Genomic DNA, 15,965 nt, shown 5'->3' with positions numbered 1-15,965 from the left:
AGATCTGTGCATGGTTTTTTGTTGTGGTTGTTATAAGGTCAGTAGGTTGATTGTTTACCACTGAAGTTCTGTCCTGTGCAAAAAAATCAGGTTTACCTGCTTTATCTTTGTAAGATTTTAATTTCATACAGAGGTGCAATTATCTACATAGTATTCCTTTGCTTACTTAACTCATTCATAAATATGCAACAGATATTGCAGATTAGTTTATAATCATCTATAATATAATATGTAGGAAACAAAATAGGGAAGGAGAGTTGTATTAAAGCTCACTGAGGTTGTCCTCCTGCAGAGGATTGGGGTGTTACACATGTAAACAGTTTTCCAGAATCTTGCTCAGGTGAGCCTGTACAAGTTTAAATATACAATAAAAATCTCTGCTTTTTGTGTTTTACATCTGACAAAATGGTGGTTTGTGTTTGTTGGTTTTTTTTTTTTTTTTTTTTTACTTAAGCTCTCTGAGATGGTACTTGGACTTAGAATGCTGAAGTATTGAATTCTACATATACCATCCAGATCATATCCTTATTCAAATGTTTGATGTAAAGGATTTTTTATTAAAATCCTGAATTACTTTCATGGATAAAAATTATTCCTTCTTAAAAAGGGAGATACTGATAATTGAACCATAATTAAAACCTTTGAGCAAAAACACATTTACTCCTCAGCAGAGTTGTGCAGCAGAATTAAGCCTAGAACTGCTCTTCCTAAAATGGTCAGCCTCTCCAGGCACAGAGATCTGCATAGTTTACTGAGGTACTTGAAAAGAATGTAACCTTTTGGAAAGCTTGAACGATTAACCTTCAAAACAGTTGGCCATTTGAAAATACCTAAAACCAAGTTCCTGAAAGAGCAGTTGGCCACTTGAAAATAAATGAAAGTAAATTCCTGAAAGTATAGTCGCATATAAGCACAGAAGTTGATAGAGGTGGAGTTTTTTTGTTATTTGGTTCTGAAATTTTGTTTTCATTTAGTCCGGTGCTACAGCTCTTGTCTATAAGATGGGAAATAGTACAACTTCCAAGATTCTATGGATTTACTGGAAACCCGAATTCTGGTTGATCTGGTACTTGGTTGCTCTTGTGGTGAGGTTTGTACAGCTAACTTAGAGGTTGTCTTCCATTTTTAGTTTGTTTCTCTGTATCATGCAACAAAATAGAACTGAATTTGTAAACAGAATAGTTTCTACAGCTTCCATAGCAAATGCTAATTTACTTGCTTTATGCTGGACCTAGAAAAAGCAAATGCTGCTTTCATAAAAGCTTTGGGGGAGGAGGGAAGGACAGAGAAGTTTTATGGTGTCCCTTTGTGCTTAAACATAACTTTCTCCCTTTATTAAAAAAAATAAAGAAAAAGAATACATAGTTAATGTAGAGATCAAATTTGTACCAATTTTTAGGTCACAGAGAAGTAGTAAGGAAGATTCACAAATCAAAACTCCATGCTTATTGCTATTGGGAAACGTGAAGAAAAGTACGTTTTCTTGGCAAAACTTCTGTAAATAATGCTGGAAATTTGGATTTTAGTGTATTGGAACTATTTTTGTACAGTTCAATGTTTGTTTTTTATGTTCTTGGAGTACAGTAAAATATATTGCCCCATTTTTCCCTCTTCTGTTCTGGGAAACTTTTTAAACTATTCTAAGTGGTGCCAGATCTATTTTTGAGTCCTTTTTCTTTTCCATCTGGGCAGGAGTACCAAGAACACAAGGAACACATTAGTTTGTGTCAGTTGCATGAAGCTGTGGTAAGAGGATACAAAGTTCTTTTGTTTAAAAATAAATAAATTGTAAGCTAAGGAGGCAAGTCTGTTTCTGTGTAATCGTACTTCATGCAAAAAGGCTACGTCTCTCCTAGGAAGGCAGGAAAATTAAAGGAGCCAAAGCAGACAAGCAACTTCCTGCAAATTCCCAGTTCAGGGCTGTGTGAAAGGGGCATGCACGTGCTTCTTGTAGAGGAAATGTTTTTTACCTCTTTGCATAGGATTCATGATACTTCAGGGGAGCATAGAGAAGAGACAAATAAATGGCTTTGGGTTGAAGAAAATGGTTTAAGGTGAGGGGATTGAAAAGCTGTATCTTTTGGTTGATCACAAGGATAAAGGTGAACTGAAAGTTTTTGAAATACTTTCATTGGCAAAAATGATCAGATTCTTAATGGAAAAAAGCACAACAGTGTATAGCTGGAAGTCAGGTAAATCCAAATGGTGAGCAAGGGATGCGTTTTTGGTAAAGTCATCAAGGAGAGCTGTAATCTCGTTGTGCCTGTTGCAGCTGTGGGTTGTGCTGAGCACAGGGGCAGCAGTGAAATGGAACCATCTGCTCAGGTGGCCATGCTAGGTGACTTCCAGACCAAAATCTTCCAGGATCTGTGTCACTATTTCTGTGCTGTATCTGCTTGTTTTTTTTTTGTTTTGTTTTTTTTTTTTTTCTTCCTACTCCTCCTTCTTGCAGAGGTTCTCAGTCCAGCTGTGTTTCAGTCCCAAGTTTCTGGATCAGTAACTTAGTAGTTCTTTAAGTGTGTTGTTTGATGGTAAGCAGAAGCTGTCCTTTACGTTAGGTGGCAAACAGTGCCCTTTCAGACCAAGAAGCGTGTTTTCCCTTCTTTAAAAGGAAAGCCAATTTTCTGCATTAACAGAAAGTGTGTTATTTTCAGGTAATGACAGGAGAAAATTCCCATTCAAAATGCTCTATTTTTATTTCCTTGCATTCTGAAGCAATAGAACTTATTGCAAACACTCCATGGTTAACTGAATTCCAAAAACTTCCTTTTGTTTATATTATTGTTTGGGATTTTAGGAAGAAAAGAGTGAATTTCATTTGCTAGAAAAGCTGCAAAGTTAAGGACCTTTTGACTTGCACCCTACTCTTCTGAGCTGTGGCTGTTCTGGAGGTGTGCTTTCAGTGCTAATCAGCTGTTGGTGGTAATACTGTAGGTCTAGGTCTAGCAGTGCTTCTTTATCTCTTTTTTGAGGTAACTGACACCACGTGGTATTAAATAGATAATTACAAACTAAAATGGAGTGTCCTCTGAAATTCCTGTAGAGCAGAGCTCTGTAAAGACATGGGGCTTTTTCATAGCACCAGTTATACATGTGAAAGTGTCACTGCAGTGATGGTGATACAGATAATGAAGATTCACTGTTGAGCTGGTTATCTAGGCAAGCCTTTAGTTTGTTTCCTAAAGAGTTTAGGAATCTCCAGAAATTAAGAACTGTTGTGATTAAAAGTTCCTTGCCCTGACCTCCTGCAAATCATGGGCCGTTTTGTTTAAAGAGGGAATGTTTTTTGTTGTCCTGTAGTACTGCAGACTCTAAACTATTAGCGGTTCAGCTGCTGATCTGTGAACGGTCTGCAAGAGATCTGCAACACTGGAGGTCTGGTAATCCTGTAGATGGTTGGGAACACGCTTACCTACCTTGACTGCAGTTTAGTGCTAGCTAAGACACCTTGCTTGAAGAGTTGATCTTAGTTTTTAATATAGCACTATCTTCTCCAAGAGCACGCCGGGTCCACCACGCTGACTGTGAAAGACAGTGCAAGAATGCCGGGATACTGCAGAAATTGAATGTGTATTAGAAAATGTTGTGGCAAGATTTGTGATAGAATTGAATTGGCAGCACTGTAAATACTGTTTAAAATATTTAAACTGCCTCCCTGTTCCCATGTGTTTCCCTGCAGTTCTTCTACCACCTAGTTTTTCTAGTTTTTCACAGTTAAATATCAGAGCAGGGAGTGTGGTTCAGTGAGTGTATTGGTATGAAAGAATTAGTTGGAATGTGGGTTTTAAATTAATCTAGATAAATGACTGTATTTCTTTGAGGATTTCCACATGAGTGTTCATAAGTACAGTGCTAGTCTTGATGGAATTCTGGTTCATCACAGGGGTTTGCAGGTGTTACAGTCATGCAAGATGCTGTTCCCCGTTTTGAAGTTTGCAAGGCACTTATGGCATGCCATATTTTTCATTTCATTTGGCTTCTGTTTAAAAGAATGAAAACTTCAAGGACTTCTTTAGCAATATTAATTACTTTTTGTTTTAAATATCTCCTATTATTACTATTGGATAAAAGTATATTGTGGGTGACTGAAGAAGAATGAAAATGATCTTCTGTTCTATTTTTCAGACAATGCGGAATCAATTGATCTCAAACAGTTTTTCGACGTACATTTCTCACATATATATTATGTGTTCTTTGAAAACTTTGTGACTATTGAAGTAGGTCTTAAACAAAAAGGTGGGTATTTCAACTAGAACGCTTTTTTATGTCTTTGCACTTCTGTGATCACAAATTGCATTAGGTATGCAGAAATATGTTTAAACACTAACATGGCAAATAAAGGCAGAGCAACTAAAGATGCACACTGGATTGAGGAAGGAGAGTTCATTCTCTCGCTGTTTTCAGTTTTGCAAAAGGAAGATTATTAAGATATTAGGCTTCTGGTGGTCTGCAGAATTACAGAAACACGCTATCTTGCAAAGCAAAGCTAACTTAATCTCTGCTAGCTGCTGATGCTATAATAAAAAGTTATATAAACTGTACATGTTTTAAATCATAACAAATCAAAATATACTTATGCTTTGTATTTGCAGAATGAATACAAAGTAATTCTTACATTGTAGAAATGAATGTCTTTGTTTTATATATTTAACGATCTCTTTCAGTGTTCCTTAAATCTTGTTTTGGTATCTTCTATTTATTTTTAATTGCATCTAGGTCACAAGTCTCAGAGAGAAGAATTAGATTCTATTCTTTTTATTTTTGAGGTAAGATAATTTGAATATTCCTGACTTTTTTTGACTTAGAATTTAGTCCTGTTGAATGTAACAGTATAGCTATACTGCAGTCACATAGAAATATGCTTTATGCTTAACTGCATTCCCTTTTGCTTAGTGTTGAATCTATGTGGTTAATGTAAAAAGAAAAAGAATTTGACTTGCGCTGTTTCAGGAAGGTGTCTTAAAGGAAGAAACATGTTTTCTACATTTGTGGATAGTTCCCAAGTTTGTTTTTGTGGTGGTGTTCCTCTCCCACTCTCCATATATCGTACACTTCGAAATTCTTATAAAAGTGATCTCTAATTACTCTTGATCTTTGTTTTTTGATTGCTTGTTGTCCCTGAGCTTGTTCTCATAATTAGATCGCTGTTGCAGAGGAAGTTTTTATAGGTTCCTTTTATTCTTGGAATGTTTTATGATTTGAAAATAACACTTCACAATATCCTTACCAAAAGCATAGCCTGACTTAATTAAGATGGTTTAGATTCTAACTCAATAAAATCAGACCATTTCAGATCAGAGATCATAATTTAGAAATAACTTAATGTCATTTTTTGATTGAGGTTTCTGATCATGAATTTGATTATGATCATTGAAAGCTGCTGAATGCTCATTGCAGTGTTGAACACAGATTCAAGAGGCTTTTTTTTTTTTTTTTTTTTTTTTTTTTTTTTTTTTTTTTTTGAGTAATGTACGTTGGTGCTTAAAACTGTGGGGTTAGCTGTTAAAAGGAGAGCGAACCTGAAGAGAGCTAGTTTATTTGTTCCCTGGATCCTGCATAAAAGCGTATTAGGTGACCTGTGCTTTGGGAGCAATTGCACAGGCTTTAGAGGGACAGGGCTACTAATCCCTTTGGGAAATCAGTTTGTTTACAAACTGTTCATGCTTCGGACGTAAATATTTAAGTGCTGTGTAATAGATTTTTGAACTGCCTTTGTCTCTGTTCTATTTCTTACTATTTGAAAGATGGTATTCCACTAATCTGGCTGCAGAGGTGTTAAGATTATTATTGCCCCACCTCTGTCCATCGTTATTTTGCTGAAGCTCTTTACCTTGCTGTTGACAAGAGTGAAGCAACTGTTTGCCAGTGCCACAGAGACAAGTTCGCAGCTGAACATCCTTGCTTAAGCCACTGTGAAGGTGATATTAGCCTAATAGAGCCTGTTGTGAATGGGGAATTTCTGCTCCCTATGCTGCAAGAAGTAATATCCAGCAGAGGCAGTGAAGCCAGATAAACTGCAGTAACATCTGAAGTCTACAGGACTTGCTGAATAGTCTATCAGAGCCTTTGGGCTTCTTAACTTTAGGAAGGGAATTATCTTGAAAGGACAGTAATGCTTCTAAAGACAGCAGTGCGGAAACTTTCTAAAATAACCCTTCAGCTTCTGATCTGTGGCCTTTGTAAGAGTGCTTCTTGGCCTATGATATCTGTAACGTAGGTCTGCAGGTTCCATTTTGTTGTGTTGTGTTTTTTTTTTTTTTTGTAGAAAATTTTGCAACTCCTTCCAGAAAGGATTCATCAGAGATGGCAATTTCACAGTATTGGTAAGTTAATTTTCTTTTTTCCTTTTTTTAATTTTGTTTTTTATTAGTAGCTGTTTCACACTACTCTTTTCTTAGTTTGCACTACTTTTCTAATAAACCTTTAAGTGCCCTAACAAGGATTTAAGTCTTGAAAGAGTAGCAAGATAAGGGGGGAGGAAAAAAAGAGGCAGGGTGTGTATGTGTGGAATGAAACAACAACAAAAATCAACAGTGTAGTAAGATGCTCTTCTAGGTACAAAGAAAGTTGGGCTGTTGAGAAAGAACATTGATGAGTATAATATTAGTTACCCATTCATGTTTAATGTGTACCTCCCAAAAAATCTTTTGGGAAAGATGTTATGGGTTATAAGGAAAGTATGAAAGGTGATCTTTTTTTTTTTCTTCTGGCATTGAGAGAATTGCCTGAAGATAAAAAGTTCACCAAGATTAAACTGGAGATTGCCAAGGACTTGTTTAAAAGATACTATCAAGTCTGACCGAGAACTCTGACATGTTGCTTGACAAAGAACAACAACAAAATTTTGTTGTTTTTTTTTTTTCAGGATTGATTTTAAAGAAGCTTCTTCATACTGGAAATTCATTAAAGGTATTTGAAAAAGTTATATACTGATTAATTTTGTCTAAAATGTTTAAAAATACAAGTAAGAATATAAGGGTGAATTTTATGGTAAAATCATAGGAGTGAGGTCATGACTTGTGTGTCATGAAGTAATGACTTTTAATCATTATACTTACTTCAGTAGAACTACTCACAGTAGTAATGTGCTTGTATAGAGTAGCCAATTTAAGAATTTGTGCAAGTGGTTGAAAGATTTTGTACTACAGCAGAAGTAAGCCTTTATCATTCGTTGTTGGGGCAAAGAAACTGGTTTTTGGAGCTGAGATTGTCTTAAAAGTGGAAGATTATCTAGGTGAAAGAGACTAATGGGTAGTGTAACAACAGTTGACCATGAGACAAAAGTTGCCCATGTAGTTTTGGTATAGCAACAAACGACTGTGCCACTTCTCTGTAAACCATCTGCAGGCTTGGTTGGTGCTGAAATTTTCCAGTGTGAGAATCAGGAGTAGACTGCTCCAGGACTCCATCACCTTCCTTGAAGAAGGAATGAAAAAGGGTAGAAGGAGTCCTGCTGGGGGGAAAAAAAAAAAGCTCATTTTGCTGTTTTAATTCACAAACATATTTAAAAATCTTATGAGGGATTTGGATTTTCTGAAAAATTCAGATGGCGTCTCACACTACTGTATTCGAACAAATGTCTAGATGCATGTTGGTTTTCTTCCTCTTCTTTCAGGGAAAGCCCTATGAAAGATTCTGTGGGACAAACAGCAGTGCCAAGATGCCAGGGTTGTCCTTGCATTTTTATCAAGGACTTGCAAATGTGCTAGCTTGACTCTGCTGGTGGCCATACTGTCTGTCTATGCTCAAATTTTCTACCCTTCCCTTTCTTCTTCTGCTTCCAGGACATGTCAAAATGTTTTGGGCCAAGCTAACTTGTTCCATTTTCTTTTTTAAGATACGTCGAGAGGGCGTACGTCTCTTTCTACTGTGGCTGCAAGCACTTCAAAATAACTGTAGTAGAGAACAATTATGGATGTTTTCTTGCTTAATTCCTGGATTTTCATCACCACAATCTGAATATGGTCCCCGAACACTAGATAATCTTATTAACCCTCCTCTTAATGTTCAAGAAAGTAAGTAATTTGATAACATTACTCAGTTCTTCATATAATTGAATTCTCAGCACAGAGCAGGAAAGTTGAAGCAGTGTTTGTAGCCAGGAAGATTATGGATCTATTAATCTGTTTCTTGATAGTTTGAGGTCTTACTGAATATTAACACTGTCCTTTTTTGTTGTTGCTGGCTTTTCTTTAAACATGTGGCAATGGTAGCTCAGCACATGGTGGGTGAAAATAAATTGACCGATTTCATTTATTTTTTAAGAATTACAAGCAGATGTTGCATCTACTGAAAACTTTCATAGGCATGTTCTGCTTATGCTGAACCGTTACACTTGCTTTGGCTTTATTCTACGGGGTTAGAAAAAAACAGTTTCTGCTATGGCTTTCAAGACAATAAGCAGTTGTTAGGGCAACGTGTGAAACCAAACAGTTGATCTTCCCACTGTGTCTGTGTATGACCAGGCAATTAAATCTGCAATATTCTTATGGCTCTGAAGGAGTTTTCCCCCAAAATGTCACCTTTTTAAATTGCAAAACATGAGGTCAGAAAGGCCTACATCATTGGAAAGGTGTCAGCATTCTGAGATAAGCTTGTTACACTTTTTTTAATGCCAATATAATTGAGTGATCAATATTGAGTAAGCAGAGTATTTTTCTTTTTTTTTTTTTTTTTTATGACAATTTTTCCTTTGTTCACTCTAGCAGTGTCAGACACTTGTAGCTTTGGGGAACCTTGCTTCTGAACTCGATACATGTACCTGTTATTAGGATTTCAGGCTTATTGATGAATTGGAATTCGGTTATCAAGTGCAAACTGTGCATTCACACAAATGCAAATAAGAAGCTAACAACTCTTTCTTCTGAGTAGAAGACGCTGTTGCATTTTTCCATTGGTTCCACCCAGTGCATTAGAGCTGATGCAAGCTTTGCTTATAGAAGCAAACAGTGTCTCCTTCATTGCTAATTAAGTTTATTGAAAGAAAGCTGATGCTAGCTGCTGAATTCCAGCTCTACAGATTTTTGTAAAAATTTGCTGGATTAAGCCCTGTTTTGGAGTTATCATGTGTATGTCTCCACAGTGGGAAAGGAGGAACAAATTTAAACAGGATGTAGGCAGCATAGAATTGCAGAGTACAAAGGGTGTAATGCAAATATGGAACTGCAGGATCAAGAGTGAAATACTTATCTAGCTTCACTTCAGACACAAAGGAAGTATAAAGCTAAAACTTTATGCAAATTAACTGATGAATTGCTGAATAAAGAAAATAATGAAAGATAAAAAGGTTTAGCTTTTGTAAAATACAAACATTACTCTCTCTTCTGGCATTTATGCAAATAATAAATTGATAACGCCTTTTGGAAAAATTTGGTTTTAGCAGGTAGATTCCTGCATAGGGAGAATTTATCTTCTGTATTTTTAGATATAAACCAGTACAGAACTAGTTTCTTACTTTAGCTCAAACTTATTAAATTTCATTAATGTGTGAGTGGTTTGTTTTGCCTGTAGGTGTGTCTGTACATTTGTACTTTGGTTACTTGGTAGATATTTATGTATGGAAAGAAACGGCATAAATGTAGACCTGATCTTTTTTTTTAATAGCTCAAGTGACTATAGAGGAGATCACTCCACTTGTTCCTCCACAATCAGGCGATAAAGGACAAGAAGATTTAACAAGCTATTTCTTAGAAGCGCTTTTGAAATACATTGTAATTCAGGTATGTTCTATGTTTTCAAACAAATAAATATGAAATAACTAATATCTGTTTGTTCATTACAAGGCAAAAATTTGCTGCTAGCACTCCATATACGGCAAGTATATATAAAAACGGTTTAAACATCCCACCCCACAGGACCAAGTCCTTCATAAAAAATCCAAGTCTCTTAGAAAATCCTTAGTTGGCTTGTGAACTGGCCTTTCACCACAGGGTCCTGCATCAGATTGCCGCAGGGATGGAAAAAGAACATGCTTGTCAGTCATTGCAAGAAATGCAGATTCCAGCTCTTTGCATTTCTGTCTTCTCACCATGTTGTCTTCAAGCAGTGAAAGGATCAACTAGGCCCTTCCTTATTGCGTAGGCTTCTTGATGGTCAGGGATTTTGCTTTTCAAATTGGAGAAAAAAAAGGGGAAACTTCTAACTGAAAGTACTGGATTTGTGTGATAAGGGTGTTTTAACAAGTCCGAGCAAACTTTTGCTGGCCTCTTTCCTAGGCTTATACTCAGGCTAGCTGGCAAAACCAAATGGAAATAGGTTGTCAGACACAGTGATCTGTAAAACTGGGACAGACAGTGTGTCTGTGCTCAGCATCATACTTTTCCTCTATCTCTTTCCAGAACTGATGCTGTTACATGAGATTTTATGTACAGCTTCTCCATTCTCTAATGGAAACTCTTAGTTACTGGAAAGTTCTAGTTATTAGAAATACTCTAGGGTGTGTTGAGAGCATGATATGGAGGTTATGGCTTTCCAGAAAGCGATTGTGTCTTTTGCTGACCAACAAGGTATTTACTGCCCAGATCTTGTGATAATCGATCAGTAACTTGTAGCTATCTTAACAGTACTTTCTGGGGCTTTAGTTCTAGGAGATTTATAAACCTAGGTGTACAGGTTTATAATACAGTACACTACACAGAGGTTGGGATTACTGGTACAGCTGAGCAAGTGAACCTTTTACAGACAGAAGTAGTGGGAAGCAATAAATATTTGGAATGCTTCAGATCTGACAAAGCTTATGACTTAAGCTCTGCTTGAAAGTAACTGCACTGATGAGATTATACTCATTGAGTGGCATTGCTTTGTGAAAACTAGGTAATAAGATCTTACATGTCCCAAGCTACCTAGAAGGTAGAACTAAACTGTGGACAGAAAATGAAGACTTGAGTAAGTACCTAGTCCACAGCAAGAAACTCGAGTGTCTCTTATTACCTCGCACTGTGTCTTTCCCTTTGTACTTTAACACTCCCATGATCTCCATCAGTATTTCAGATGCCTAAGACAGGGCATGTCAGGAGCTTCTAACGAAAGCTGTTTGGCTAAGCTATTAGGATATAATTAATTTTCTGGCCAGTTAGCACACCGCTTCAAAGCCTGCTCTGCTGTTATGCTCAGCAAACAGCTTGGCTGTATGACAGTCTGTAGGTGTACCAGGGCACTGACCCTTTGGGTCAGACTTGTACAGCAGAACCCAATGGGAGAGGTATCTATAAGTTCTTCTTCATGCTTTTATAGGTTATGCTAAAGTGGCTGGATAGTGGCACAGATGCTGTCAAAATAGAATATAACATTTCATGACTTCTGTTTATCTGTCTTCCTCTGTGAACTTGCAGTGCTGGAATAATTAGCAGCCTCATTTAGTTGCTTCCAGCATCTCCCAGTTTGAATAGAGGCCATCATACTTGTGGTCTGTAGCTTAACGATGACTGTTAACTTTGACTAAAATTACCCTCTTACATTCTTGAAGACAACTGTCCTCTCTCTAGTAAATTGATAGCAGTTTATCTAAATTTAGATGTTGTTCGGACAAGTGTCACAGAACTTATTTGCTGTGTGAATGCTAGCATCTTTTGCTAATTTTTTTTAGAAGCACTGAAAATTTCAAGGTTAATAGTTACCTTTTTGGTGTTAATGCTGCTAAAAGGACTTCGGGTTACTAGTTTTTACGTGTTAGTCTGTTGACTTCTTTGGGGTGTGTGTATGTATGTGTGTTCCAGGCTTATTGTCATGAAAATATATCATTAATAAAACTGTGGACTTGGAGGAGGGAATAGGGTGTGTTTGGGGAAGGTGCTTTTCTGAAAGCTTCCTTTAATTTATTTGTAGTAGACTTTACACAACTCTGCAGGCAGATGCATTCTCCAGGACAAAAACAGAAACTGGATATTGAGTTTATTATTGAGAACTTATGCTTTTCAATAGGAAAACATTTTGTAATGACGAGGGCTTAGCACTCATAACCCAAAAGCAGATCTATATAATTCAACTTTAAAGTTGAATCTTCTGATTGCAATTGACAAATAGGGTTGTTTCATGTTGAACAGAGATGAATACAAATACCTATTGTAAGGAATACAAGGACAATTGTTAAGTCAAAATGTGTTAAAACAAATTGTCAAAACAAATGTTCAGAGTAGCATGGGTAATTGTCCTTTTCTTATGAATACTTTGAAATATTGTTTGGTTTTATTAAAACTGTTTTTATTAGTTTGACTTTACTTCCTGACTTACCTAATATGACCATAAAAGTAGATGCATTTGTTCGTTTCAATATTTGTTGTGTTACAGTTCCTTTTCAATGGAAACAGTCTTTGTTTCATTGAAATTTACCAGCTAATTTCTGCTCAACCCTTTTTAAAAGTGTTTATTAAAATATATATGATATTGTTCCATAAAAATAAATAAGAAATTGTTCCATAAGAAATAAATCAGAACCAATTTCATCAGTCATCTTTCTCTTCTACTTCTAGATGTTTACTTTATCCAACAGTTGTTTTCTTCTTTTGCTTTCAAGGTTAAGAGTTTAGAATGGAAGAACAAGGAAAACCAGGAAAAGGGATTTTCATTTTTGTTCTCAAATTTTAAGAAATACTACTTGCCTTCTATTTTCCCAAACATCTGTAAGGAGACCAGCTTATATAACCCTATACTTGGTAAGTGTTAACATAACTGATAAAATCATTACATTTCCTCTAACACACGGTATGGCAAAGCAGTTTTTTGATTGTGACATTGCCTGTAAAGAATATTCTCCGAAAGTGTTCCATATGAAAGAACATGTTATGGTTTCAGTTTTGTGGTTCTCAATTCTCTATTTGTGGAGGCACCTGAACACTTCATTAGTTTGAGTCAATCTTACTGTATAAACCTGAATCAAGTAAATTAAATGTTGTAAAATGGTTCTTTAATGTGGTCTCTGTTGTTGATGCAAGTTATGCTCAGAAGAGAATTTTGTTGAGATAAGAAGTTTAGTGTGTTGTTCTTTGGGAGATGTTGGCTTTAACTGTACAGAATCACAGTGTTTGGATCATACAATGCTTGCTCCAATCTTCAGTCAGGGCAGAGTTGGTTACATTTTTGTATCAACTGTCTTTTGTCAAGAGCTTGCAGTAGGAGGAAGAAGTGAGGTTTTAACACCATCTTTAAGCTGATCATGCTAAAATGCGTCTTTCCATATCAAGACGCAATTCTAGGTGTTTGCTAAGCAAACCTAACTAGTTTTGTTTAGAGGATTTTAGCCCATTTTAAACTAGGATGTTGTTTGTATATCCTGATTTTGCTGTCTCACATTTGTGTGCACCCATGCACAAATTCTTGTAAGCCAACAGAATTGAAGACTTTTGTTTGTGAAACAATATCATCAGCTCAGGCTTTCAGCTGCCTGAATAATCTGGATACCTCACTGTTCTTCTTGCATATTGATGCAGTGTCTCGTAAGGATTAATAGCAATCTCTTCAGCCACAATTCCAACTTCTAAAATCAAGCTGTTAGAAGCATGTTGAAAAGGTCTGTCTTTCTGCCAGTCCATGTACATGTATTTGGATTATGGCCTTCTGCAGAGATGAGCATTTCAGAAACCTGGGCTGGGTGTTCTCCTGGGAAAGCCACACAGTGGACCTTCTCATCTAAGGGAGAAGAAACAATATAAATGCAGTTATGTATAACTGTAGAAGAAAAGTTGTGTGAAGATACTGAAGAGTTTGTGTTGAAATGGATACAAGTAGAATGATAGCAATGCTGGGAAAGCAAACCTACTTCTACTTGAGGTCGTGGAACAACATATGTGGAAACAATTTCTTTCCGTGGAGGTCTTGATGGAATCTTCCACAGAAGTGCTACTGTAGTCCTTTCTTTCTGTGAACCATAAACAAGAAGCTTCTACTGTTTTGGACAATGGGGAAGAAGAAGAAATGGGCTCAGATCTCCAAAACTACTGTCAGTACCTTAAACTGTGCAAAGTCAGAGGCAATTCTGAGGATCTGGGGGAAAAGAACAGTAATGAAGGCAACAGAAACATTGGTAAGTGGGATAGGATTTTCTCCTTTCTGAAATTCTTCTTTGGCATGCCTCTCCCCCACCCTATTTGAAAACAGTCCTGTATCTGCCTGTTATGAACAAAATTGATAGCTCTTTCAGGCAGAAAGCAGTGCAAATCTTGACACAGAGCATGCTTTTGAAAACCAAATTTTTTCATGCTACTCACCTAATACTTTAGGAAAAGTCACGAGACGTATTAGAACAGTAGTTTTACTAAGCAAGCATTAATACAGGGGCTTTGCTGGAGATGGCATATTGGATGCAGATTTTTTGTTGTTGTTAAGGCAGCTTTACAGATACACGTATCAGTTACAGTAATGGACATTCCAGTTACAGGAAGCTAACAGTATGCCTCCTTCATGAATCTCACAGGCTTAGAAGAGCAGTACAGTACAGGAGTATGGATTTGTTTTGTTTTGATTGTCTTTTAGCATATATTTAGACTCAGTAATATGTTCTTTGGAAACTTTAGTAAGAGCTATGGTTACAATAGTTAGACTTCAGGGGAATTCTAACTTCCATCATTGTAATGTACATATTTGTTCCATTTCTAAGTTATTTGGAAGAGCTCCTTCATTTACAGGTAAACAAAAAAAGTAGGCTGCCATCTGGCTCTGTTAAGCTTGTTATTGACTTACAAAGTAAGCATGGTCAAAACTGCAAGTGTCCACTGTTACAACTCTGTTTTTTTCCTAGCTTTTTCATTCTCTGCCCTGAGTATGTCTTCCAAAGTTCCCTGGCGGGGCAGGGCAGAATGGAAAAATGGAAAATTGGGGGAAGGAAATATTTTTCTCTTGTGTTATTTGAGTCAATCTAGTAAACTTCTGTTTTACTTTGTTTTTAGGTCAGTGTCCTCACCTAGAGCCTTCACAGAAATGTGCAAATACAAGAAACAATTGAAGGAAGATAGATTTGAGAAGCAGCTGCAGCACATAATACAGTTGATAGAAAATGTGTATAGAGAGGATGTTCTGAGAAGATACCATGAAACTACAGAAGGAGACAGTGTACTGCAAGGACATGTTTACTGCATGTCTCCTGGTTGTCCTTTTGAAAATACTGTCCAGGTGCTGTTACTGCAAAGCCAGTATTGCAGCCTTCACACCCTACTGAATGCTAATAGACACCAGAGAGAACTGGTTTTTGCATCTTTTTTACTGCACTACCAGGCACTTCATTTTTATTTACTGTGCTGTTATTTATGCTGCTGTGTAAGATGTTAATTTTTTTAAATATTTTTCCTAAGCTGCTGTCTTCCACAGAATGAAAACAATGTACAGGTTTTTTTTTTTTTGTTGTTGTTTGTATTAAATAAAACCTTTGTAAACCGTTTAAAAGTATTCTGTGAGTTTGTAACTTAATTTAACGTGGTTGGTATGCAAGAGTCACATAGTTTTTCTGCTTTTTTTCTCTTAAAATGATGTTTCCATTAGAAGCAGTTGATGTTATTTTAAAGTGTGTTCTGGAAACAGTCATCTGTTAGCAGCACCAGAATGAGACTGTCACTCCTTTCGTATGTGTGTGTTGAAATGACACTGAGATATACCAGCCTGGATATCCTCTACACTGGTGCTAGCTGTTGTGATGTGTGTGTGTGATGTTAACAGGGAAACCTTTACAGCACGGTGGCAAGTAGGCTGTGTTCACTTCAGACACCTTGAACTGTATATGCCTGTCATAAAACAATCAGCTACTGTCTAGGCAATTATTTCTTTGCTGCTGTCCAGATTTGCTCCTTTTGAATTGTAACACCATAACCCAGCAGAAATTGTGCTGGATCCCCCTCAAACAACACAAAAAACTCAACTGTTGACCTGGCATTAGGAAGATACAGTCGGGAAACAACTTTATATTATACAGTGTGACTACTTTGCGTCTTCTTTGATTTCAAGCATAATTATTTTTGAACTGCCTTCTGGCCTACTCAAAG

General features: G+C 36.6%; 1 protein-coding gene across 17 annotated transcripts in view; it reads left to right on the top strand.

Annotated features, from left to right (window-relative positions):
• RALGAPA1 (Ral GTPase activating protein catalytic subunit alpha 1) overlaps positions 1-15,965 on the top strand; it is a 125,674-nt gene that overhangs the window by 6,979 nt on the left and 102,730 nt on the right. For all 17 annotated transcript variants that reach the window (XM_032188282.1, XM_032188280.1, XM_032188284.1 and 14 more), the window contains exons 2-8: positions 4,126-4,236; positions 4,717-4,766; positions 6,266-6,323; positions 6,866-6,909; positions 7,838-8,015; positions 9,604-9,719; positions 12,512-12,650. In XM_032188282.1, coding sequence (XP_032044173.1) covers positions 4,126-4,236; positions 4,717-4,766; positions 6,266-6,323; positions 6,866-6,909; positions 7,838-8,015; positions 9,604-9,719; positions 12,512-12,650 — 696 coding nt within the window. The remainder of the gene's footprint in view (positions 1-4,125; positions 4,237-4,716; positions 4,767-6,265; positions 6,324-6,865; positions 6,910-7,837; positions 8,016-9,603; positions 9,720-12,511; positions 12,651-15,965) is intronic.

This window comes from Aythya fuligula, chromosome 5 (assembly GCF_009819795.1).
Source record: "Aythya fuligula isolate bAytFul2 chromosome 5, bAytFul2.pri, whole genome shotgun sequence".
NCBI lineage: Eukaryota > Metazoa > Chordata > Aves > Anseriformes > Anatidae > Aythya > Aythya fuligula.
Note: the sequence above shows the minus strand (reverse complement) of the source record. Positions and strands in the feature narration are given on the sequence as shown.